This window comes from Calidris pugnax, unplaced genomic scaffold, assembly GCF_001431845.1.
Source record: "Calidris pugnax isolate Ruff unplaced genomic scaffold, ASM143184v1 scaffold50, whole genome shotgun sequence".
In the NCBI taxonomy this organism is placed as follows: domain Eukaryota; kingdom Metazoa; phylum Chordata; class Aves; order Charadriiformes; family Scolopacidae; genus Calidris; species Calidris pugnax.
Window position 1 is genome coordinate 4,102,392 of NW_015090780.1, and position 27,217 is coordinate 4,129,608.

General features: G+C 45.6%; 1 protein-coding gene across 1 annotated transcript in view; it reads right to left on the reverse strand.

The window, feature by feature from the left end:
• CDH4 (cadherin 4, type 1, R-cadherin (retinal)) overlaps window positions 1–27,217 on the reverse strand; it is a 269,633-nt gene that overhangs the window by 33,553 nt on the left and 208,863 nt on the right. The window contains exon 7 of the mRNA XM_014957134.1: window positions 5,089–5,226. Coding sequence (XP_014812620.1) covers window positions 5,089–5,226 — 138 coding nt within the window. The remainder of the gene's footprint in view (window positions 1–5,088; window positions 5,227–27,217) is intronic.

Genomic DNA, 27,217 nt, shown 5'->3' on the forward strand with positions numbered 1-27,217 from the left:
TGCTGCCCCCTTTTTTTTTTTTTTTTTTTTTTTTTTTTTTTTTTTTTTTTTTTTTTTTTTTTTTTTTTTTTCCTTTTTTTTCATTTTTTTTTTTTTTTTTTTTTTTAAAGAAGAGGTTGATTGCCAGGCAGGTTTTCCCAAGAATCCACAAGCTCAACTAATCATGAGCACTTCAGCCCTGTGAAATAATATTTCCCTTACACGGGCTACTATAAAAACAAGTTCTGCACAGTAGGCAAATTTAAAATAACTTTTAATTAACATTTAAGACACAGAAGTCTGATCATGCAAATTCATCTGCGTCTCCTCTCTGCGCCTGATTGTTCCTGATTGAATACGATAAAAATAGACTTTGTATGAGTCGAGTGTAGGCATGGATTTCTTTAACTTCTCCTCCCCTCTGATTATGCATTTCCTTAGATAAAGTGGAAACCCTTGGATGGCTATTAGCAGTATCACGGGTCAGACTGGAAAGGGCATCCTGCTTGGTAGGAGTTAGATTTCACTGGAATTAAAGGCATTCCTTCCACGAGCAAAAAAAGATGCCTTCACCTTGCATAAAATCTCACCTGAGACTCTCCAAGCATTCTTCTGTCTCAGCTGGCTTTTAATCTCTGAAATAGCACCACTAATTTGAGAGCACCTCCCCTCTATCTGAGGTGAGCATCTGGCCAGAGGGGCAGCTACGGACCTGCATTAATGGGGGAAACAGACAACTCGCCTGCACACAGGAGATAAATACTTGAAGAGAGGCAGAGGAGTTTCCACATAATTAAGACATGTGAGAGGGCACAACCCTGTTATGAGTAACAGGCACTCTGGATAACAGAGGGCACACTGATACCAGTACCTTTATCTTGTAACAGTTACGGAGCCAGTTTCCCAGTAAAAATTACTACCAAGCCTTTTGTAACACACTCCAGTTAAAATTACACTGTTTTACACCAGCTGATGGCTTGGCAGATGCAAAACCCACCAAAAATACCATGAAAATGAACTAGCACAGCTAATGGCTCCTGACAGACCATGGAAAGCTTGTGCATGGGGGATTAAACCACCCTCTTCCAAGGCATCTGACCAGAGCCTGTGGGTGCGGGTTGGTTGGGCACATCATGGGGACATCACTGCCTCTGCTCACCCAGAACTCATACCCCTGCTCTTTGGCCAAGGGAAGAATTGTCTCTCTCCATTTATTTTTACAAGCAACAATGTCACATGAAGAGCACAACACGAAGAGCAGGCTGAAGTCCCTTAGCTCGCCAGAAGAGCTTTCCCTGGGTCATGGTCCTGCACTAAATCATTAAAATTGCCCAAAATAGCTGCTTATGATGTTTATGGCGTTTTGCAGGATGCTCCACTCTTCTGGCACAGATCTGATTGCCTCCCGCTCCGGGGCAGTCCCTCATGAGACATTTCCTGGCTGTTAGCTGCTCTCTGAAGCTTCCCAGTACAGCCAGACCACATCCCAGGTCAAGAAAATATCCTCCATCACAAAAGCAGAGCTGGAAGGGATTAGAGGAGGTCACCCTGCCATCACTGTGCCCCACAGCCTCGCCGTTCGGTGCAGGTAGTCCTGGCCGTGACTCTCAGGACTAGTCATGACTCTTGCTGATGGAGACTGGACTTGGAGTTAAGAGCAGACATTAGTTTCAAATTGTTTTGTCTAAAGATTGTGATTTTCCCCCCTCCATATAATCTCAGACCTTTTTGTATGAGAAGATGGGGCTACTTCTTCCCCTGCTCTCATGCAGGATCTTCCCCCGGCCCCTCAGGCGATGTACTCAAGGCTACAAGAACCACATTGATCCACTTTCACGTAGGCAAGCAATGATTTTGGAGTTTCACCAGAGTATCTTCAATTTGCACATTTAGGGATCTTCCGTGTGAGTTTTATTGCTCTTTTCCCACTTCTCACCCAGCACTGTTTTGGTCCCAGCCCATGTGGTACCTCGGGTGTCCATTCCCTCAGCTGGGCAGCTGCTCCTGGGGACTTTGTGGGGATTTTGGCTCCCGTGGACCCGTGTCTGGACGTTCCCATGGTCCGTGCACGCAGCCTCCTCACCCCCAGCCCCCCCAGGACGTGATCTGACTTTCTCGACCGTCGCAGCGGCTGTTTTCTTCTCTCCCGTCCCGTTGTTAAGTTTTACACAGTAACATTAATTCCTGCTGCTGAATACATGAGCTGTGACACCAGCATGGTGCAGTGCCCTCCCGAGCTACATTCTTATCCAGAAACGATTAAGCCTAAAACCGCCTGGCTGAATGACAGGTAATTTAGGAGCGCTATAGGGTGGGCCTTTGAATGTGTCTGTGCTGAATACAGTTGCCTGAGTTCCTCCCGTCTGGCAGCTTTCCAAGAGCAAACCACAATTTCACTTATTCAGCCTATTTTGTTTTTACAACAGCATCTCAATACAGAAGTACTTTAAATAAAAATATACTGGATCTGTCCAAGCAGTTCCCAGCCTTAAAAGAGACCGTGGGCTTTCTCAGCCTCTGAGGAGCTGTAGATTTCCTGGAGAGAGTTCCTTCTCTTCTTTAAGAAGTGTTAAAATGCAGATTAGACTATTTGATGACAGGAAGGAGATTCAGCTCAAGTTTAGAGAAGCAGATCAGCCCGATGCTGCTCTCTCTGCCAGTCAGGGTAATATCATATTGTACTTTCATACTCATGTGAAATTCATCCTGGCTACACCTAGAAGTATATCAAAGATATTTGTTTCCATAGAATCAGAAAATATTGTTGTAAAACACCCCTGGTTTTCAAATCCTTATAAAGTCCCACGTGCTATTGTGTACAGCCCTTTGGCCCCTGCAAAACTCTTTCTTCAGTGATTGAAATTAGAGAAATAAAGGTACACATCAGCCCTGCTTAGAGGAAGAGCAGCATTTTCTAATCCATTTAACACAATCCAATGGGTAATTCTCTTGATGGCTTTTATTCCTTCTAGGTCTAACAGACACCGAGACATTAAATACTCAGAATTCACCTGAAAGCAAATTTCCATTATCTCACCTTCCATCAGCTTCAGGTTTGGAAAGACATGAAAAAGCACCCCATCCGGAGGGATGCTGCCCTCCCGGAGACTGCCCTGCCACGGCTCATCCCACTGCCCAAAACCTCCCAACATCTGGGAGAAGCACCAGGCAACCTGGGTCATCTGGAACAACCTGCGTTTAAGTGACACAGCCACTAGATGTCATTCCTTTTTCACTCAAATGCAGGTGAAAGTAGTATTTACCTGGCAGAATAAACCCCCCCAACATGGAGGGATGCTGCCCTCCCAAAGGCGCTGATGGGGGGGTGAGACTGCCCTGCCACGGCTCATCCCACTGCCCAAAACCTCCCAACATCTGGGAGAAGCACCAGGCAACCTGGGTCATCTGGAACAACCTGCGTTTAAGTGACACAGCCACTAGATGTCATTCCTTTTTCACTCAAATGCAGGTGAAAGTAGTATTTACCTGGCAGAATAAACCCCCCCAACAGGCACTAGTGAGCTGGGCTGTGGTGGAAGCCCCATGGCCTGGGAGCCACACAAGGCTGTAGGACACGCCGCTAGAAAACCCTCCTGAGAACAACCCCACGCTGGCAGGAGGAAGGACCACACAAGCCAAGGCTTGTATCAGGCTCCTACGGCTCTTCACAACCACACGGATCATCCCACAGGAGATATTTAGTGACAACTTCACACCACAGAGCTCGGCGCGTTCACTCCAGCAGACACAAACCTCGTGAGATGCTGTTCAATCCACCCCATCCTCACCCAACAGCAACACAGGCCCAGATCTCACATGGTGTTGGGTGCTCATTTTTCTCTGATTCAAGAGAGATTTAGTGCCCGCCTTTCTCTGAGAATCCGGGTCCAAGTCACTTCATCAGCACACGCTGGTGCTGCTCAGGAGCTGAGCACATCCCACCCACAAGCCTAGCTCCTGACGGCCACGGGAAGGAAGGACCCAGACCCCCCAGTGGCCATGGAGCCCATTGGGGTCCATGGTGGCATAAACTGGGCTCTGGGCAACCTCCTTGAGTTCTGACACAGGTTTGTAGCTTGTAAGGGTATAACTAAGGGGAAACTCTGTAATACCTGACTAAGTATTTGCATACCTTTTAAGATGGAATGAAAGTTCAGAATAATATAAATAATAAAAGCATTCCTCAAAGGATCATCAGCGTCTTGAGCAAAATGCAGTTTGACTTTCTGTATTTTTAAAGATTTGGTATGAGTTTAAGGTACACCATTTACTGCTCCCTGTTGACCCTCATACTAATGCAGGCAGTGGATACACAATGATTTCTCACTTATTAGCACACAAACCTCTGTACAGCTCTGGGGTTTCTAAGATTACCACACACATTTCATATGCTCTACATCCATGGATTGTGAAGGCTGGAAAGAACCAGGCCACATCATTTCACCTTCCGCCTCTTCATTTTCACCTTAACCAGCTCTAAAAATTTGTCATTTGCAATCTCTTTATTTTGTCCCTTTATCCCCCAGTAACAGCAACTTGGAGCACACGAGAACAGAACAGAGAAACACCATCCTAATGTAAGAAAGATTTTTAACTGATTAAAACCAGCCAGACTGAAGAATGTCCACACGTTTACTGCCGGCACACACAAACACAGCTGTTAGAGCTATCAGTGAAGTACGAATTTTAGCAGATACCTGTAACCATTTAGAGTATTTACCGCTTCCTTGAAACCATATCCGAGCTACTAAACCCCAAATCTCTGTTACTGCCCAGGATTTCACTCATAAGTAATAACAACTCTGATACATCTACAGCCAATTGCTGTGAAACAACCCTACCCTCTCTGGTGCAATCAGACATCGGCTGTTTGCCACATTATTTCAGCTCCTTTAGTACCTCAGCGAGATCTCAGCGAATAGTTTTGCTACTTCATGAGTCATTCTCTTCCTTTTTTCCCCCTCCTGTTTTCTCCCAAAAGTCCTTGTTCCACAGTCATCCATCAAGTTCTTCCTACCTGCCAAACCAGCTAAGGGAGAGGACGGCTGCCATCACCCCGAATTCCTCCACGCTGCCTGTCCCTGCCCCACGGCACCCCCGGACACTTACGGTGCTGGTGGTGAATTCTGGGGGGTTGTCATTCACATCCGTCACCGAGATGATGGCTGTCGCCGTGTTGGAGAGACCGTAGTTCAGATTTCCTTCCATATCGGTGGCTTGAACAATGACTATGTACTGCTGAACTTTCTGGAAAAACAATAAAAATAGAGAAGATGAGAAACAGAAACGCATCCTGTAAAATAACGGTTTATTTTCCTTATACAAGTGCAATCTTTAAGCAGACTAAGAAGTTAATTGGATTCAAAAAGACTGATAAAATTTTCTATCAGGTTTTTGAAGGGATTTTTGCGCAGATTGGTGGCATCACCTGTTTTTATGGGAAATAAAAATCTTACAGGCAAAATTCCTTGATTGAAATGGGCATTTTTTGTTCATTTTTAAGCATTTTCAGCAACATTAGTTTCTGTCTTCTGGAAGCCAGCAGAAATGTTGCTAATGTGTTTTCATTGAAAACATCTCTAAGAGCATTATACCCCCAAAATTGACATCAGCATGGCCTGGCCGCCCTCCAGCTCGTTCTGCTCACACACTCTGGTGCCCACAAAGCATTTTGGTACTTAAAATACTCTCCGCGTTTCAATCCTTAGCCTAATCTTGGTAAATAAGGAGAATTTAAGTCTAGTATGAAAAGAAAGAAAATATTAAGGCAATAAGCAGAAGTTCAGTGGAACTGATTTAAATTCCTGAGCACCCAAACCATCAGGGCCATGGGAGAGCCCCAAGGGTGCGACACCCAACGGGGGGCACCAGGTTCTGTGGGAGAAGGTTGGTACAAGCCAAGGGCATTGCTCTGCTCTCAGGACATGGCTGAGATGCTCCAGAGCAGCCCCGTTCCTCTGCCCTGTGCTCCCCGCGTGTGGAAAATGTCAAACGTCCTCTGAAATTTCAAAGGGCAAGAATTAGGTCAATTAGGTCTCTCTATTCCTACATAAACGTTCTTGAAGTGCTGTAACTGGCTTAATTCTTTAATGCTTCTGAGTTGCTAGAATCACAGAGATCTGAATTTTAGCTTTATCTTGATTCCAGGTCTTTTAATTGACAGATATTAACCTGCTCAATTGACAAGAAATCACGCACAGGGATCCATCAGCACCTCGCGACTGGAATATATTATGGAAATGCACTTTCATTAGCTCTTGCTACCGTGTATAATAAAACATGAGGGAGAAACTATTGTTAGCCCTTGTTTTTCCTCACGCAAAAAAGTTGCCATTCGTTACTCCAATTGTAAAGCTGAAATGCCCTTATTAGTGGATGTACTTGCTTTTTCAGATTTAGCTTTTCCTTCCTTATTCTCTCTCATAGACAACTTGGGAGGCTGACACAAGTATTTCCTAACAGCCCAAATGCTTGAGAGCCAAATTAGGTTTAAATCATAGAAGGGGTAGGAAGATATTAAAAAAAAAAACAATGGCAATGAGATGCCACAGGCACTAGAACAGCGTTCGGAGGCTCACATGGGAGACCCCATTTCCATAGCACATGTAAATGGCAAAGCCACCTCTAATGCTCTGGGACACAGAATTCTGAGCATTTCTGATTTGATGCTGTCACTGTCCCACGTTACTGTAAAAGCTTTGGTAGTGACTACAGGAAAAAATAAATGTTCCTTCCTTCAGTGTCACCCCAGAGGACGATGGCCAGGGGCTGCTTTTTCACCTCGGCTGTTTCCAGATGGGAAAATGTCCCTGGTGTCCCCATCCTCCCCGGTGGCTCCCAGGCAAAGGCAGCCCCTGTCCAGGCCAACAGCAACCCCAAAACTCATGACACCAGCTTTAACCTGAACCCTGAGAACGAACCACAGACCTTGGGGAAGGTCACGCTCCATCTGTGCCGCGCTTTGTCACACTGGGACCTTATTCACACCCACGTCTCCCACCCCTCCAGCTCCTCTCTGCCTCGCTTTATGCACTTCTGAACCAAAGCTTCCCCTGGAAAAATGAATGCTCTCATAGAAGAGGAGGTAAGGGACTAGAAAGTATAATTTAAAAGTTTTCTTAACTTCACAGTTTCACTGCTTATTAAATTATAAATACTCTGATGACATACGCCTGTGTGTGTGTGTAATCACAGACTCTGTCTTATTAATCTCAGCTTTACAATGAAGTTTTTTTTTTATTTAACAAAGTGCCTTTCAGAGCATCATAGCACAGTGTTAATAAAAAACCCCGCACAAATTCAGAACACTAAATTAAAGAAACTTAAAAGAAAGATTATATCAATCAGATAATACAAAGCCAAAAATGAAAATGCCCAGAATTTAGTAATGTACAATTGTACCAGCCACAAAGAGCTGGGGCGTGAGGATGGGAAGAGGGGAAGGAAGGCAAAGGGGTGCTGCAGAGAGCCCGAGCCCAGTGAGCAGACACGAGGAATTAGCACGGATCTGGAAGGGATGGATGGATGGACGGGGCAGGATCCTCACGGGAACAGACCCGTTTGAGATGGGGGCAGCGGTGAGAGGGGAGCTCTGGGGGGAAACTCCTGAGCCATCACCAAAGCTGTGCTGATTTCCAGCAGCTGAAGATATGACTATTGTGTTTAGAGCAAAATGTACAACCTGCCACGGGGAACGGCCTCAGCTGCCACGTAAAGTCATAAAAAGGCAAACCCACGCAAATGGAAGTCACCTGGGACTGGTCACACCTTTGGGCACTGGGTCACCATCCACAGCCAGTTCCATGGGGAAGGCTCCAGCGTGGGCACACGAGGGTGCTGCTTTCAAGTACCTAGTTTTATTTTATAACTAATTCAATCTTCAGTAAGATTGGCCCCAGCAGATAACAAATTACTGACTTTATGTTTTTCTGTGGCTAACCTCTTTGCTTTTGTGCGTTAAGCTGATTTTATTGAACTATTCAATCAATTTTAATTTCAAAGTGTCCTTCCAATTTGTCACAACATCTCCAGGGGCATCTTAGTTTGTTGTCCTAATATTATTATTATTGTTACGGCTATTAAAAAGAAAAAAAGAAGGCAGCTCCATGCCCCCAGGCACGAGAGACATTTTCATCATCCAGAATAATTCTCATATACTCTTTCTTTACAAAAATGACATTTTAAATAGCACAGGGCAGAAACTACAGCATAGAGGTAGCACAAAATGGTCCTAACCCAGAGAAATGAGAGAGTTACTCTGTGTTTGCTCTGATGGTGATGCTGTGGAACTAACAAAATGAGCCTCTGCCCCGAGGCAGAGGTCCAGTCGGAAAACCCAGCCCCAGTGAAGTCCCTGGGAGGTCCCAGTGGCCAGTATTTGTAATAAATCTAACAAATCTTCACACTAGAGGGAAGTAAATGTGCTGCTTCTGCTTAAGCCAAGGAAAAAAAAAAACCAACTCTGATCTTGATAAGTGCAGAGCTTTTAGTCTGACCTAAAAACCAAGATGGGCTTTTGAAGGAAAAAATTATGAAGGAAAGAATAATTAAGGGAACTGTGGCAGATCTAATCTGTCAGCTCTTCTGTCAATCATCTGATACAGTGCCACAAAGAAATGCATCAGCTAATTCCAGCAGATGGGAATTAGCTGAAGAAATTGGTTAAGCTAGTTAATGGGAAGTTGATCAAGGGCTGGGCTAGAAATCCACAGTGCCTTGTACGGAAAGGAGCAAGAGCGTGAAAGAAGGGTAACCTGAGAATTAAATAGCAGAAAGAAGATGGGATTTAACAGCACAGGACACAAGATAATACAGCAGGGACCAACAACAGAAGTCTTCTGTAAGCTGGTTTACTGGACACGAGCGGGGAGGACTGGGACCACGTCCCACCAGCTCCTTGGGCCAGACACAAACGCCATGGGCAGAGGCAGGGGGAGCAGGGTTAGCACTGCAGACATGGCAACTTTAATTCCTGGAGCCAAACCCCATGGGCTCCTCAGGACACTGAGCACAGCCCAGTCTCTGCAGTCACTGCCGAGCAGCCCGAGCCCCACCAGGTGCTGGTGGTGAAGAGCCCATCACCAGAGGAGAGCCTGGAAGAGGTTGGCTTGTTTAGGCTGGCAAAATGAAGGCTGATGGCAGATGTGATTGCTGTCTATAAATACATCAGGAGGATAAACACTAGGAAGGCAAAGGAGCAATTTAAACTAAAGAACACTGTTGACACAAGAACAAATGGGTATAAACTGTCCATGAATAAGTTTAGGCTGGAAATCAGTAGGTCCTTCATTGCTCCATCTCAGTCCTTCAGCAATCTCATACAGGGTCTGGGGAGCTAAAGTGTTCCAAAGAATGTATTAAATTAGGAATAAAGTCCTTCTGGTCCAGGTAGAAATTATGACAAATTGAGCCAGAGCAGAAGTCAGATCTCTCAGCCTTCTCTGTGTGCTAACAACTTTTTAGGAAAAAAAGAATAAAACCCCTTTCAGTCCAAATACCACAATATGTTTGTGTGAAAACGGTTTAAGCCTTAAACTGATCGATATCCCTGAACCCACCCCTTCCATCGGCAAACACAAAGGAAGAGGCGTCCCAAAGAAAATTACAGTTCTTGCAAGTGGCTCTCCCCAGCCAGACGCGGGCTGGAACGAGAAACACCACCCTCAGTCCCTGACCAAGCTGAGCCAAGAGGTTATAAATAAACCCAAACCATATTCAGAGAGAGTCCAAAAGAACAAAGTATTTTAAAATGAAATCCTAGGAACGAAGCGCTACCTGTGATCCTGATTTTCACATGGGCAGGCACAGTATTTTCAGGAATACGGCTATTCCTGCTTCACACAGGCAGTTACTACAGATCACACACGAGCTGGGTAACTGTAAATGCCACAGTCCAGAAATGCAGTAATTATGTGATTAAATTAATCTGCATTATGGACAAAGGGTTTGCAAAATTAGGACCTACATTTTCAAAGCCCTGTACAAATATTGTCCAATTAATTACCACTTCCTGAGAAATGTATGACTAGCTAATTTTAGCACCATGTCTGGTAAAGCAAATAAGGTTACTGGGATGGCGCTGTAGGATGAGAATGTTGATACAGGAGCTAGAAAATCTAAATCCTAACTCCCTCCATGGCTATCCTCATGTCTTCTTTATAGCTATGTGTTTTTCCATCTCCCCTTACTTTTGCAACACCAAGGAAAAGAATACGGGATGTTGCTCTGTTTTTTCCTAAACCATTTCTTTACACGGTAGTGAAATTTTGATGTTCACTTCTTTTGGTGTAAGACTCACCAGCGCTTGCATCCCCCGGCTGGAAGAGCTCTTCCCCCACTCTGCAGAACCCAAGTTCCAGAGGCCCCAGACTGACCTTCCCTCTGCCACGGCACCTTTATTGACAATCAGCCTGTGATAGCTTTCACCTGGCAGCCTCATTAACAACCAACAATTAAGCTTCTCCTAACACCTTCCCTCTCAGCACCTGAGACCTGTGGGGTCTCCCACCTTACACTACTCATCTTTTTCTCTCTTCAGCTGCTGCACTTTAAGATAGTATTTCAACGTGTTGCAATTTACACGTTTTAACCCATTCAGAACCAGCAGACACACAATCAATCCTTCCAGCTCCTCCCAGGGTGGGCACTGAGTCTCCAGGGCTCGTGTCCATGGGAGCTGCTCCAGCTCAGCAGCTTTCTTCTCCTTTGTGTGGTGGCTTCTGAAAGCAAAAACAGTGTCTGGTGGTGGGTACAACATCCAGCAACAGCGAACCGAGCCTTCCTGTGAAAGCACGAGGAAGTGTTTTAAAAGTTACCTGAAAGAAAGGGAGTATGATCCTTTTATCACGTCGAGGTTATAAAATCAAAGAACGCCAGAAAGCCCTTCAGGAGTCTATTCTGTTTGGCCTCCTTGTAGTGTGAGACCAAACAGTTCAGTGGCTGTTGCCCCTGGCTGCCTTTTTTGTGTGTTATTCAGTGAAAGTGGTGAAAGTGGAAACCTTTCCAAAGCACAGGCCAGGTACAGAGAAGACCTCAACAGTGACACCAAAGGCCCTCCAGCACCCGGGCTGTTCCTCCCTGTAGCCCCCAGGACAGAAGATCCATGACCCAAACTGAGTTCCCACCACCTGATGCCACCGTGAGAGCCAGGACCGTGCTGGGCAGCGGGGCCACTGACCGAGATCACAGCTCGGGGAGTGAGTTGTCAGGGGTACAAAGGGAAGCTTGGAAATATAAACCCCAAACACTAAAAAGCCCCAAAACAAAACCAGAGAAAACCCCCCAGTAGAAAAATAACTGAAAACGGTAAGAGACTGGGGATCCTGGTGGAAAACCTAATGGTTTTCTTAATGCCAGGTGCTACCAACACTGTGCACAGGAAGGGCTGCATTAGAATCACAGAGTGGTTCGGGTTAGAAGGGACCTTAAAGACCATCGAGTCCCACCCCCTGCCCTGGGCAGGGACACCTCCCACCAGACCAGGTTGCTCCAAGCCCCCTCCAACCTGACCTTGAACCCCTCCAGGGATGGGGCAGCCACAGCTTCTCTGGCCAACCTGGGCCAGGCTCTCACCACCCTCACACCAAACAAGTTCTTCCCCACATCTCAGCTCAATCTCCCCTCTTTCAGTGTCAAACCCTTCCCTGGAGCCCCTTGAGGGACTGGACAGGAACAGAGAGGCTTTTGAGCATAATATACTGCAAATACATTCATCTGAGAAATATATATATTTCTGAATGAGCTTTATTTCTGAGGATCAGACACCGAGCCTGGGCTTGAACAAACACCCAAGCTCCAGCACCCAAGGCGGTGGAACGTGGGAAGAATATCAATGCAGCAACTCCTGCCCAAGGAAAGGGACCTGCTGGAAAATAACATCCACCAGAGCAGCCAACGGCCCCAAACCCACCCTGTGAGGGTTTGCCAGGCTCTGACCCCCAGGGGCCACCACTTCTGGAAACAACCTGTTCTGAAGTATGTTGTGTATACAAGGTTAATAGCCAAGGAGAGTCCGTTTAACCCCATACTTGTTCTAAACTTCAAATTGCAAAGGATGGGGATTAGAGGTCAGAAAATTTTTTATCTGACATTTGAGCACAGACATTTGTCAAAACTTGAATGTAGTTGGCTGAAAAACTTCTAAGCCAAAAGAATTTTTTTCATATCTGAACTAGTGCTTTAGAATTGTACTCATTCTTTATTCTCTTCTCTATTTAAGACTGACAGTATTTTCCAGTTTCGGCAAGTTTTGTAACATGCACATAATATTTATTGGCATTTTTGGGGTTTTTTTGACTGAGCCTTGGCAAATAAGACACCAAGCCTGGAGCAAACAGAAAATAAGGACTGGGCTGTTTTCAAAAGATAAGTTTGAAAAGAACAGCACCACAAAAAGAGGCCAGTGTTCTATAGTGTTTTTTTTTTCTAGTCTAAAAATGTTTTATGTACCAACGCTGCCATGAGGGATCTAATAGATTTCCACGCCTCAAGGAGTCCCATAAAGACATTTGGGTTGTGCACAGTCTATTGAAGCTGTTCAGGCACTATGGACTGACTTCAAAATTATTATCAGAATTATTATAAAAATTCTTATCAGAAACTCCATTGTAACCATATCTCTGCCCTTGGATACTATCGACTTTCCTGCTTAGAAAGCCTGTCAGTTAATGAGCTTCTCATACGGTTCTCATTTAATGCCAAAATTAGAATCACAGAATCCTTAGAAATGGGTTACATCTCACTCTTCAGTGATCCAAACCACAGATCAGACATCAGTCCACAAGGAAGCAGGAGAGAAATAAGGAAAAAGAATTACATACTTCTGATTGTCACCACTGATAGTCATGCAAGGGGGTGGCACTGAGCTGCTACGAGCTACAAATACATTTCATTAAAAAAAAAAAGAGATCTGATGAATATCTTGGATAAGGCATTTTGATTCCAACTGCAGCCACCGAGTCGGTGCCAAGACAGAGCAGGGCTGTGATTACGGCTGCAGCTTGGAAGACCTGGATTTCGTTTGCATTTTCCCAAACACTCCCCAAGTGACCTTTAGCAGGTCATTTAATTTTTCCGTGCCTCTAAAGAAATTGAAAATAACACTTCAGGATGAAATGAAAACACTTCCTTATCTCACAGTGATATCGTGAGAATAAAAACCCATTAGTCTGCTGAAGCCCTGGGATGAGGACGGCTGCAGAAGCACCCACCTCCAGCACCTTCCCTCTGGTGCCACCGCAGAAGGTGGCACCTCCTGCCCCCCGGCAGAAACCAGGCGCTGCCTTCAATTCCCATTGGTATTCTGCAGGATTTATGCCCCGGAGATGCCAGATCATCTGGCAAAGCACTTAAAAGGAGACCTGAGGAATAAGCCTTCTAGCTTTTGGCCGAGGCAGTTTTTGTAAAACCATGAAATGACACTGGGCTGTTCCAGGGCAGGGAGAGAGGAGCGATGGCTCGGTGTCTGGGTGGTGACGCAGCCACCGCGGCTGCCGAGCGCTGCCCTCGGTGAGCACACCAGTGTTGAACTGATGCTGCTCCAGTTGGTGTCTGCCACGGCCCGACAAAAGCAGTGAGCGTTGAGAGACAGAAAAAACCCCAAAACCCAGACAGACCAAGAGAAGGGAAAGTAAACAACACTCCGAAAAACATCTTTGAAAACAAAAAATTATCTTCTTCCGACTCGTGCAAATGGAATTCCTCCCGTAGCGTGTAACTTCTTGGCAATTACCCAAAGGCCAGGCTTTGGGGAAAAAAAGAAATATCCTAGTTATGTCCATTGCACTCTTATAATCCACAAAACCTTTTTCTGTCAAATGCTGCCAGAGCAATTTAATAAACAAGGAGAATGCCTTAATGTATTCTGAAACCTGAAAACCACCCATCATTAGCCCCACATGCTGTTTTCCTACTTTCTCTGCTTTAAGCCATTTAGCTGCTACAGCTGTTTTTCTTGTAAGTCTGACTTCTGTTTTTATCAGCCTGATTTGTTTTCTGGTATATCTCACTTGATTAAAAAGAGGAAGAAAAACCTCTTACGATTCAGGTATAACTGCCTTCTTCTTTAGGCTCTGTCAGGCTGGAAGCTTGAAAAAGATCATCACGAAGATCAGTGTAGGTGAATAAATATTCATAATATTGCTCATAATTTATACTTGGTCTCATTTTTGCAGATAGGCGTGAAATTCCATGCTCATGACACTGCTGCTATAGTCAGACCTTTTTACTCTTAGGAGCATGAGGTTTTCTAAATCCTATCAATGCAGAAATTAAAAAAAAATAAAATAAATGTAATATTTTCAACAGAATATATTCAAACCACTTCCTCTAATCCTAAAAGTATACACTCCTTGCTAGCAGGGTATCATATTTGCCTTCACCACTATGAATTGAAGGGAACATCCGAACAGTGAAGGAACAGGTTATAGTCAGAAAAGCAGTTGATTTAATTAAATTTGGCAGAATGAAAGGTTAGTGGAAAACAGTCAAATAACTGCAAAGAGATTAATGTGAGATGCTCCCCATTGCATTTCCCTTAAGAGCTGTTTTACCAGGTATGGGAAGGGTCACGTTGTGTCGATTTGCTGAGAAAGTGACTGACAGAATTACTGGAAAAGAAACCCAGTTTGGTTGTGAAGTGGGAAATATTGATGGGGGCTTCTGTCAGAACCTGCCCTGCCCGGGCATGGCTTTGGTTCCTCCCTTTCAAGGGGACTGTGCTCTTCCAGAAGCTGCAGACAGATACTCCAGCCAACATCAGCTGGGCAGGTCACCTCAGCGTAGACTCATCTGACCCACAACATGAAACAAAGACATTTGAACAACGACGAGATTTGATCTTGCACGTTTTGCACATATTAATAACACCAAAGATGCGCGCACGGCTTTGGTTCCTGGCTTTCAAGGGGACTGTGCTCTTCCAGGAGCTGCAGACAGATACTCCAGCCAACATCAGCTGGGCAGGTCACCTCAGCGTAGACTCATCTGACCCACAACATGAAACAAAGACATTTGAACAACGACGAGATTTGATCTTGCACGTTTTGCACATATTAATAACACCAAAGATGTAACGCACGAGAAATAAAAATACGCAGTTGATTGAAGAGTTGCTTGTGGTGCTGTGTCTGGGTGTAGGGGAAGGAGGGATGCCCAGGGCAGTGGTGGGGTCACCATCCCTGGAGGGATTTAAAAGCCGGGCAGACGTGGTGCTGAGGGACATTGGGTCAGTGGAAATTTGGCAGAGCTGGGTTAATGGTTGGACTCGATGAGCTTAAAGGTCTTTTCCAACCAAAACAATTCTTTGATTCTGTGATTCTTATTCAGACTGAATCTGATGGAAAAACCACACAAGTCCAGAGCAAAACACAGTAATAAAGTTTGCGATAACTTACTGAAGGCAACACAGCAACGATCCCTTAGGTGGTACAAATCACTCGCTGAGCAAGATCTAGGATTAATGGAGGCTAAAAAGCTATGCTTTTTGGAATGAGGCATCTCAGCTGTTTTTTAGAAGCTAATGATCCTAATATTCTTATGTAGATGTATTAGATAAATACAAGAGAAAGATTTTTTTATTAAACATTGTATTAATGGATTTTAGTGAAGTCATGAATGGATTACATGTACTTTTACAAAGGGAAGGCCACCAAAATAAAGAAATTTTCACAGAGAGCAGTCTTAATAGCGCAGAGCTTCCTGCGGAGCTTGCTGATGTTCTCAGCACTCACTGCTCTCTGGGGTACAACATTTGGGAAATGAGAAACGGAGAGAACCCAGGAAAATATCGATTGCTATATTGAGCAATTGTGGGGCTGCAGTAGAGAGTGGCTGCAGGGCATCTGGGCAGATTCAGTTTTGGTGATGATGTCTGCATCTTTGGGGTTCTGTTGTGCCCAAAGACTCGGCAGAGAAACCCTGCAATGAGGTCTGAGACCCAAGCTCTCCACGCTTTCCTGACAGCCGGCGAAGGCTGCGATGGCAGGTCCAGGGCAGCCCAGCTCCACGGGACTTCACCGCCCTCCACGGAGCGTTCTCTGCTTTGGGGAGAGAAGACCTGTACAACTCAATATCCTGCCTGCTCAGAAGGGTTCAGACAAGAGATAAAACGGGGGAAGTGAGGAACCGGAACGAACGGCTTCACGATAAACTGAAAAACTGCTGATAAACTAAATGACTGAGAAGCTGGGCTGGCAGAGTGCCACTGCCAGACTTCGCTGTGATGAGCAGGAACGTTTTCCTTCCCATATTGGGCCTGTCAGCCTCAATCACATCTCCATGAGCAGAGACACGGTATGTCCAGGTGAGACTACAAAAAGAGCAATCCCTATCATCCAGGAAACGAACTGCTCGATGCCAACGGCAGGAGGAGAAGGCCTGGTCAGAATAGGTTTGTAGCAAGTCCTCCAGCAGTGTATTGATACACAATGTGTGAAATCTAAAGGCGAGGCCGTGTTTATTAATTTGAAAGAGGAAGGAGTGGACCAAGAAGGATTTTCGATAATCCTGAAGTGTCCCAGCCATACAGGGAGACCTTTGGCAGGGTGACCTGGGGCCTGTCTTGTGAGCGTCTGTAAGATGAGGATGGAACAGTAGCCATAAGCCATTTCAATAATTGAAGGCAGAATTTAATTTTCTCAGATGAGGGCCTTAATCAAGCAGCATCTAATTTCTGTGCTTTTTCTCATCTAAGGGACGCATGGGATCTTTGTGAGTGTTAAAGGCCTTTAAGTGACCAGAAGCAGCTTCCTTCTTTCCAGGGGAAATTTTCTAAAGACCCCCTTGACAACCTCCCAGGTTCCTGTAACATGCAATTAGCTTCCCATCGCCACAAGGTCTGAAAGAGTAACTTGCCAACCATCTTTATGTGCTGAAATGTAACACTCACAGTTATAAAACGAGAGGAATGTAGCTGTTTCTTGGCTATTAGCTCCAAGAGGGAGCTTCAGCATTTCAGTTCTCTCCAGTTCTGGCCACATTTCCTTTTAAAAAACATTTACGTATGGAAGAGCTGAATTTCCTATGAGAAGCAAAATGACCCTGAATTTAGTAGCCTACATTATAAAATACTCAAAAAGTAACAGACTGAAACGAAAAACCGCAAAGCATAATCCTGCCAAGATAATTAATCCTTGTTAACCTGTGACCTGATCATATATGATGCTGCTCTGACGAGCTTACTGAAATGCTATAAATAATGCCGACATATTTTATTTTCTTTGTAGGCATAAATATTGACAAATTCATACTCATTAAACTTCTGTGAGCTGGGAATTATCCCCATTTGAGAAACGGGGAACAGCCAGAGGAATTAAGACTATTTTTGCAGAGGCATTCATCAGTTTGGGAGTCCGGTTTGAGACGCCGAATACAGTTTTAAGCCTTCTTTATGCACAGAAGTAAAGCTATATCGATCAAATTCATATTGGCAACGTTAGCTCTTTTCCCTCCACCCTCAGCTGAGACCTATTTCTACGTGCAAGAAAATCCTTTTAATTAGAAGCACCAGTTTCCTGAGCAGAATTACTACAGAAAGAAACTCTGTGCTGCTGTAACTAGACTGACTGTAAGTTCTGAGCAGCCGTTCATTGGTTTAGAGTGGGTGACAGAACCAGCCCAGCAAAATGTCACTGCAGAATAAGGATGCAGGTATATAACAGATTATTCTGAGACAATCCAGGGTATGGATTTCCAGTCCCTCCCCACAGGATCTGCCTCCTCGCTCCCCTCCACCCGCAGTCAGCCTGGGGTGCCTCCCCCCACCTCTGGCCACCAGGTGCCAGCTCCCATCTGTTCAGGCAAATGTTGGTTGGAAAAGATAGTCCTCATTCCAGCACCTACCTCCTGCCAACTAGAAAGGAAAGGGTATGTTGTGGAATGAAGAATCCCTCAAAACTAAGTATTTTTGCTTTGGTTGTGATGAGGAATTCAAACGCAGCCATCTCAGCTGTCTGTCCAAAACAAGGGAAATATCCCAAAACATCACCGGAACTTTCTTCACAATTTAGTTTAACGTCTTACCTGTGTAGCAGGGTACCAGAAGGGGCTGGTGAGATTCTGTGTTTAATGCTCTCCTGAATAGTGGTGAGACTTGCACGTCTGGAGAAGAAAATGAGTCTTTACCCAACTCCTACAGCAGTCTATGATGCTAAACTTCTGTAGAGCTTCTCACCTCAGGGTCTGGAGGTGGTGTACGAACTTTCACTGAGTAAATGTCATATGTTTGTTGCTTTATTTCCTTCCCTTCTCAGACAAAACTGTGCTGTGCTAGAAGCTGATGTACTCCATTGCAAGAAGCTGGCTGTAAGACTGGGCTCCACATGGACCTGGTGGGACTGTCCTCTTCAGACAGGACGTGAAAGGGTTTGGGACTCTGGTCCTGGCCTCTCCTAAGAAGCAGCTGGAGGCTGTGCTAAGTATGTGTCAAGATTTTTGTGAGATGGATTAACTCCCTGTGGGGAAGAAGGTGAGATCATGAAATGCATTTAATTTTATCATAAATTGCACTCGCATTTGTGTCCCAGAGGTGAAAAGGTTTTATCTCATCCCAGTAACTGCAGTGTTTACCTCGCTCTCGGTTAACGGGAGCCGTATGGATTTTTTTATTTCCTTTTTTCTCATAGCAAATGTCAGAACAATCCAGGTTTAGAAATGTATTGTCTGAGAGCAGAAACAAAGTGCTAACTCAAAACAGCAGTAACAGGTCCTTACTTTGAGTCCTTGAGGTCTCTAACGAAGGCATGAGCCCACGAAATCACTGATTTGGAGGACAGACCTTGCCCTCACAAAGCCAGCTCTGTCACTGTGATGGGGTAGAAGTGGAAAACACTTGTCCTGGTATCGCTGATGACGTGAGCCAAGGGGGTGAGATGGATGAGGAGCATCTCCTTGGGCAGTTTGCTTCATGGTGTACATAGAATGGAGCCCACCATCCTCAGCCCACGGAGTGGATGGACAGGGAATGCCTGTTGTAAGAGTCCTTCCTCTCTGCCCTGGGAAGCCACGGTGGCCAACCAGACCCCTGGCCACCTCCCTCGGCAACATGGCAAGCGTGGAGTCAGGATTTATGGCCTTGTCTTGGGAGCAGCAGGCGGTGTTTGGGAGGGTCTGCACATTTGCCTGATGTGATTTTTCAGAATCTTTTTTCAAGTGGAAGGAGATGCTCAACCCCAGGTGCCCGGCGCTGTGTCCTGGGGCTGTGTGTGCAGCACGTGGCAGAATCGGGCCTCAGTATTTTTATAAAAGGGAAAAAAGCAAACAAACAAAATCAACAGATGGAAATCCTCAGATGGAAGGGAACACGCTGGTTATTTATTTAAAGAGCTGCTAAGGTCTAATGGAAATTTTCAAGAAGCGTTCCATTTAGAACTAGCAGAGGTTTATTTAGCCCATATTTTCTGTTTGTTTTCAATCATTTTTCATAGCAAAGAACATTTGCTACCAGTGCTCATTCCTAGCATCTTCAATTGTGCATTCCCCAGCACTACCCTGGTTGCCACGGAGACAACTTGAGATGCCACAAACAACAGCACAGCTCTTCTGGTGCAGAAACAGTGCACCAAGGAGAGAAACAGCCCTTGGAAACACCAGATCCTCCAGCCCTTGTACACAGACAGGCGTGAAAACCGGGTGAGATCTGCAGGATATATTATGTGCTGGACCCTGAGTCTAAACTAAGTATCTCCCGAGTTCATTCCCTGTTGCCGGCTGCTTTTCAAGCTGCACAAAAGCCATGAACCCCATTACTCTAGACTCGATGCCAAAGAACACTTTCTACCTGGATTTGAATAATGTGAATATATTAATTAAAGTTGATAATGGCTGATAATGATTTCCATCAGCAGTAGAATGTTGCTATATTTATCATTATCTATGAGATTCTCATACCCAACGGTAATTTATACAAAGAAGGCTTGAAGTAACGTGACTTGCCATCTTAACAACTTCTCTGAGAACACCTTTAAAGTCACAGGACATTGTTTTCTCAGACAACGAGTCCATTTCTCACTATGTGAAGAAAAGCAAAGAGAGGAGACCAAGACCCCCAGGTTTTGCTTTGAGCAGCTTACCCTTGCAAAGGAGTTGATTCGGAGACTGGCCACAGCACTGGCACCACTCTGAGAACAATTCAGCGTTTGCAGTTATTATGGACTTTGCTTTCAGAACTCTGCTGTGGTTTGCAGACAGAAGTAGGGCTTAAAGTAAAGGGAGATGGAGAGAGGAGAACAGACACTCTGTGCCTTGGTCCTTTCTAAAATCCACCAGGAGAATCCACCAGGAGACACCTCTGAGGCTGGGGGAACTGGACCCCAGCTTCCCTGGCCTGAGCAGGGGGACTTTGGGGTCAAAAGTCCTCACAGCTTCCCCTCGGACCTCCCCAGAGGCTGTGCTCAGGGGTCCTCCAAAATGGGAGCTCTGGCAGCAAGAATTGAGAAGCATCTGGCAAAAGCCAGAGAGGATTAAGCAGGAAGAAGGCTGGAAGATGTCTCCTGTGATCCAGCTCTTGGGCTGGAAGGGACTGGACCTTCCCTCAAGGGGGCAAAGAGGGGATGACAGATCCCAGTAAGGAAGCACCCAAATCCTCATACAGTGGTGGATCACAAAGGTCTTCCACCCCGTGGGGTAGAATTGGTGGGATTGCCCTGGTACTATCTCGACCTGGATGCAGGAGGCACTTCTCCTGCTGCTGCTGTGCCCAGGCTCAGCGGGGCCACGGGTGGGACAGCCCCTGCCAGAAGACAAATAAGTGAACGTCAGCCAGTGACTGTGCTTCCATGGCACTATAACCCAAAACCACCTAAACTGTATCTCACTTTAAAAATTCTTTTTTATATTGGGTCACTAGATACAGACATGCAACTGAAAAGCCTGGAAAAACTAAAAAATAAGCATTTCCTACAAAGTAGGTCTTAGTGATACAAAATGTATAAAATATGAATCATAAAATATGCAAAACAGATTGACTTTTAGCTAGTACGGACAGAACTCAGAACCAACAGGAACTGACAAACAGAGGCCAAAAAAGATTGCAAAATAAAATAGGAAAAAACCATCCAAACACCTGAAAATCTCTCAATGCTGATGACACGACTGCTCTGGGTTCCAGCAGACCTGGACTCAAAGACAGAACAACAGGAATCTTCTTAAATATTTGTTGTTAAGATAAATCTAAAATGATTGTCTAGCACAATGTTAATTACATTGTACAGCAATCAAAACAGAGACGCTGAGTCTAATGAATCCCTACTCTCACCTTTGGAACAGAACTGGAGTGTCTTGTTCACCTCCTTATTAGCCCATAAATATTCTAATTAGGAAGCAACTCCAGATGAATAGGATTAGCAATAAGGACATTTTAGACTAGGTACACAAGAGATACTCAAAACTCTCATGTCTTATCTAAGGCTCTCCTGACATTTATAATCATGTAGAAACGCTAAATTTACATAGCTCTGCCTAATTAGACATGGTTGCAATTATGTTGTGGGCTTCCTTTTTTTCCTGCCCAAGTATAACTTACACTGTCAAAACAGGAAGCAGGAACTGAATAGAAGCTCAGCAAGAAATAAAAGTATTTTCTGCTATTTATTTTTTGCCGGTTTAATTTGAAATTCATATTTCAAAGCAATTTTTTTTTTCAGATCCCAGGCAAGAACCGGCTGTTATGGATCCAAGTCCAGATCACTGCTGCTTTAGATGTAAAAATGTGCTGGTTTTAGACCAGCAGCATCTCAAGAGCAGGCACTAAACCAGGCCAAATTCCACCCAAGGTGATATTTGCTCTGCCGGCAGCCACCAGGTCGTCCCTGTGCTTGGTGGGAGCCGGGAACAAAGGAACTCGTTTCCTTTGAGATCCCTGGAATTCTCACCCTGCGTTTGGTGCCAGTCCCTCTCCCCGGCCTGAAAGAGCCCAAATCTGGCATTTCTGAAGTAATTCTGTGTTTGCCTGCCTTGGCCTTCAGAAAGATGGCGAGAAGCAGGCAATCCATCACGCTGTATTTTCTGTGCGGCAAACGCTGGCATTATTGGGCAGGGCCGTGATAAATGATGTGTGCATTATAATAACTGAATTTCAATACATTGTCTTTGATGTCTATAATAACAGATAGAATTCTTTCACCTTAGCTCAAGCATAAATCAAAGTAAGTGATACGCACTCAACTCGACGTGCTTACAGATCTCTGGTTCAGAACTAAACGGTTGCGATGAGAACCCAGCGATGGCCAACCCTACGGATAAACCCTCGGGATCGGGGTATTAGGAAACTCCCAGGGCAAACAGCCACAAATCCATTTTATTGACTGCTTAAGGTCTAGCTCTCTCTACTCCTAAACACTTTGTTTGTTAGAAAAACACATCTTATTTGACTCCCATGTCACGTTCCAAGCTCCATGCAAATGAAGCCGGCAGAATTACGGAGCCCTCGGAAGCCCGGCTTCCTGGTGGCAAAGGGCAGTGGCTCTGGGCACCACGGTATTTAAGAATACCTTCTTAATAAAGACTGAGGAGGAACGAGGGAACCACCAAAGAACGGTGCTGAAAACCTCCTGTTTACAGCTTCCCTGCCTGGAACGTGGGAGAGGTGGAGAAACAACAGTTCTGCTCGTGCAGGTTTGTAAAAGCTAAAACAAATCAATTAAGAAACCAAGTATCTTCCTTCAGCAAACCGAAGAAAAGAGGATCACGCAGCAAGTGACCCCCGTGAGCACCCTCAGACCGTCCAAGGTGTGCGCTGGACACGGCAACACCCACCAAGTCCCCCCCAAAGCAGCTGGAGCCCAAAGCCCCCCAGGGGGGCTCCCACCCGGGCTCCCCTCCCAGCAAGGAAGAGCTGGCAGGATTCTCAAAATCCACACGAAATAAACACAACGTTCTGCTTCTGAATGGCCGTAACCGGCGCGTTTTCACGCCTGCTTTCCTGTGGAGCCTTCTGATCGGTGGCATCAGCAGAGATGGGTCTGAAAGCTCTCGATGACAGCCCGAGGAGCTGGGAGCGGATCGATAACCATGCACACACCACTCCCACCCCCTGCTATATTTAAGATCAATCAATATGCAGAAAGGACCAGCGCCAGGCACATCTGCACTAGTCTAGCACATAATCAACTTTGTCTTGTCTCAGCTTAATATAATTTTCCACCATATTAGCAGTCTTTATGATATCCTGTCTTTTCAAACAGGCATGATTCAGAACCACTACATAGCTCAATTGGATTATTTGAGTGGCAGAGAGACCCACACTCACACACTCACACACACACACACTTGCACGCACACAGATCTGCTCCTCAGCAACAGCCTCTCCCCGTCCCGTGGTGGTTGGGATTACAGCCGTGGTGAAAGTGTTCACCAGGAGGTGACACTGGAGGCCACAGTCGGCTTTCACCGATCCCTCTGGCAGGAAAATTGATGTGTGTGCATATACGTGTACTTAACAGACTGGGAAAAGAAATGAACTAACTTATCAAATGCCACGCTAAAGCATCCATTAAAAATTGCACACACTTTTAATGACTTGGGTGAGGGTTGCTGTTGCATAAATTTATTTAACGTTAATGTCCCTTGTTTGCTGTAAATTTCCCAGTGTGAAATTACCAGGGCAATTCTAATGGAGCCGAAGCCTCCAGCTGCACTCCATGATAAAGGAGGAAATAATTATGGATTCCTCCGGGAAGCCAAGGAAAGTCAAAGATCTCCTTCCAAACTGCTCCCAGCTGAGCTGCTCGTCGGCGGCTGCGGGGTGCGGCGCCGGGGAAGCAGAGCGAGCGGGACCGCGGGGCTGACGGCGGCTCCGCCACCGCCTGACATTTCAGATGGAAGAACTGAAAGCTGGTGTCTGCAACAGCCTCTGCCAAGAAACGTATGAACAGTCAAGACAGAGCACGGAAGGGTTTTTTTATGTTCCAAGTTCGGATGATACTGCGTAATTTTACATCTAATCACCGAGTGCGAGACGTAACCACCAAACACAGCTCCAAGAGCTCGTGCCTGAAGCTCTGATGGGCGCCCGTGTGATGAGAGGATGCTGAACCACACAGGTTGTTCCATCAGTAATGGCATTTTCTACATCCCTTTGAACACAGAGGTTAGAGCCCTCGCCAGAGTTCACATGAAGAGTGGAAAAAGGATAAAGAATAGTAACTGCACAAACTCTTCTCATGATGCACAGAAGACAGAGAGCTTCAGCTTCTTCCTTCAGCTGCAATGTCCCAGCTACGCTTCACCGATACTTGACTTCTCCCCAAACAACTGCCAGTGTTACCACTTTTCATGGGATCTCAGTTTTCCTCCTTCAACATCAGACATTCTGCACCACCAGAACCATTCATTTATTAATCAGATTTGATCTCTGATATCCAACCACTAGAGACAGCAAGCGCTAGGCTTGTTGCAGTGAGAAGATGCCTGAGAAGATCCAGAGCCTGATGCTTTGTGCTACCAACCTCCTTAACCCTCCATCCCTGCAAACGTCTCTTCTTCCCCTTCCTGTTTTAACCCCTCCCTTGTCTCTCCCCATTCCTGCAGAGGCAGAAGGCTGCAGGACAGATGTTTCTCCCTTCTTCTCCCTTCCTCCACACCATTCTGGGCTGGCCAGGCCACCGGTGCTCCCCCCACTGCGGGAGAGCCCAGCCCTTCCTCCTCCCCATCGCACTCCTCGCTGGGCCGGCAGCATCTTCCCTTTGGGATTCAGACCCAGTAACGAGGGACCCAGTAATTGCTCAGACTGAACCTCTGAACCAATAAACCAACTCATTCCTACTAAAGAAAGCAGAGAAATGTAAGAAACAAACTCACCTAATGGAAGAGACAGGCAGTATTTATTCAGTCGCTCCCCATGCGTCACTCACAATAACGTGCTGCAGTGTTCTTCAGGCTTGTTTCCCAAGAACAAATATAATTCTTATTTATAATGCAACAAAGGATAAAGCAGGTTTCCTGATTCTGATAAGTGACTCTGTGATTATTTCTTCAATAAAAAACATCATGTCTTTCAGATTATTCTTTTATTCTGGGTTGGAAGGGAGAAGGCAGAGACGAGCGTCTCCGTGCCTGGAGTCACTGGGTTTATTTTCTCATTTACGAGACCCGGGGACCTGCTGGAGAACACTTCAGTGGCGCTTAAGGACTTCTGAACACCAGGGTGAACTTTGGGGACAGGACTGTCAGTGGCACACAGCCAACGTGGGGCCGGGGGCAGCACCACCCTTCACCAGGTAATTGCATCCTGCGGGACGACGAGGCGCGGATCCACGGATCCCAGCATCGCCCCCCCAAAATAGCCATTGCTGGGTTTGCAGAACAAGCAGCGAACCGAGGGGCAGCCTGTCAGCAACACCCCTGCACGGCACATCAGCATCCTCCAGACATCGCCCTCCTGCACCCAGAGGGGGTGAAAAACGCTAAATCAAAGTAATCACCCGCTTGGACTTTTCTACTTACATTTAAATTTCTCTAAGAAAAAAACATACCATGTTATTTACTTTGTCTCCTTCTAAGGTAGCTGTCACCACATGATTCCGAAACACCAAACATACTAAGAATGGGATTTTCTGTGTCAAAATGTCCCATTGAAATTCAGACACCTCCTTCTCACAGTCTGTGCAATCCTCTGAGCAAACAGGGCCTGGACCTCATTGGAAAAACTCCCCAAACAGATTCTGTGTTTATGTAATGAGGTATTTATTTAGGGCCACTCCAAACAGATACAGCTGGTTGGACTTGAAAATAACTGCATGCGAAAACACAAACAATAATTTATGTAACTTCAAATGAGATTTTGCAAGATGTTTTGATGCGTTTTCCCTGCGCGTTGCCCTGCACACCCGGTTCCCAGGTTATGTCCTCCAGCCCAGCCCAGCTCCTCTGGAGGCTGCAAGAAGAGCCCCGAGCCCCCCTCCAAACCCACCCCCCCACAGCACCGGGGGCAGCACAATAACCCCAAATCCTCTCCCCAATCCAACCTGCCATTTCCCCCCCGGGAGATGCTAATCCTGGGGGTGAGGGTCACTCCCAGTCACAGTAATGGGCTCTTGTGAAGAGCAGCACTGGCTTTTGGAAGAACATCCCTGGATACCCAGCAGATACAGGGGGCTGACAGCAGTGGCAGGAGAGCTGAAGGGGCCTGAGGAGGAAAACTGGTGGAGAATATTATGACAAAGTGTTTTTTCATCAGAAGACACTAAGAGTGAAACCGCTCCCAAGGAAGGGCAGACAAAACTCTCTTGGAATTCATTTTTCACATTGCCAAGTGGTCCCTTTTTAAATGGTTTTAATGGTTTGAGATAACTTTGACAAAAATTGATCTTTTAAAATGTCAAACATCATTTCAGAAGATCAATATCAATGTGACATTTTTGCAGCTATTAAAATAAAAGGTTGATTCTCTCCAGATTTTTTTTTTTTCTGATTGGCAATTACAATTTTAAAAATTCATTACATTGTCCTAATCTGGGGGTGGGAAACTCTTGTGGGGCATTTCCTGCCTAATCAGAATCATCTACATAAATGATTGCTGATGCTTCACTTTCTACTCAGATGGATACAGCTGGGAGATTCTCCAGCTCTCGAGTCGGGGATTCTCAGAAACGTTGCCGTGGCCAAAGGAGCCACGGGTGGGCCACCAACCAACCCAAGGGTCCATCCAACATCCTGCAGGTTTCCCTGCTCATCAAGCTCTTCTCCCAGCACTAGCGAGGCTGGCTCATGGAAAGCCAGTTTAGATACAGGAATACGTGGTGCTGTTGAAGCCAGGCAGTGGCTCCTGCCTCTCCAGCACACGCTGAGGGAAGCTGCCTCTGCTTCTCACCCTCAGGGCAGATTTTCGGATAGCGAGGAGGACGGGTAACCCCCTCAGATCTTCTCTTTGTGCCCAAATCTGCATTCATTCGAACCGCGTCTCTCTGCTGATTTACAAGCAAATGCCGTTCATTACCTTTTCTGTCAAACATCATGTCTTCTGATATCAAACATCAAGGGGGGGGAAAAATGCACATAATTTACAAATCTAATAACGCATTTCCCATCACGCTGCTCTGCATTGCCATGGCCACAAAGAGATGGAATCAGCCAAGATGAAAGCATTTTCAGGGCTGAAGTTTAATGGCTAAAATAATTGCAGAAACATACACATCTCCAAAACAAACCACTTCCAGCATGAATAATGCGTGGAGTATCCTCTTATCTACTACTTCACCTCGGTACAAGCTCCCTTGTGAGCAAAACACACACAATATATCGCAGG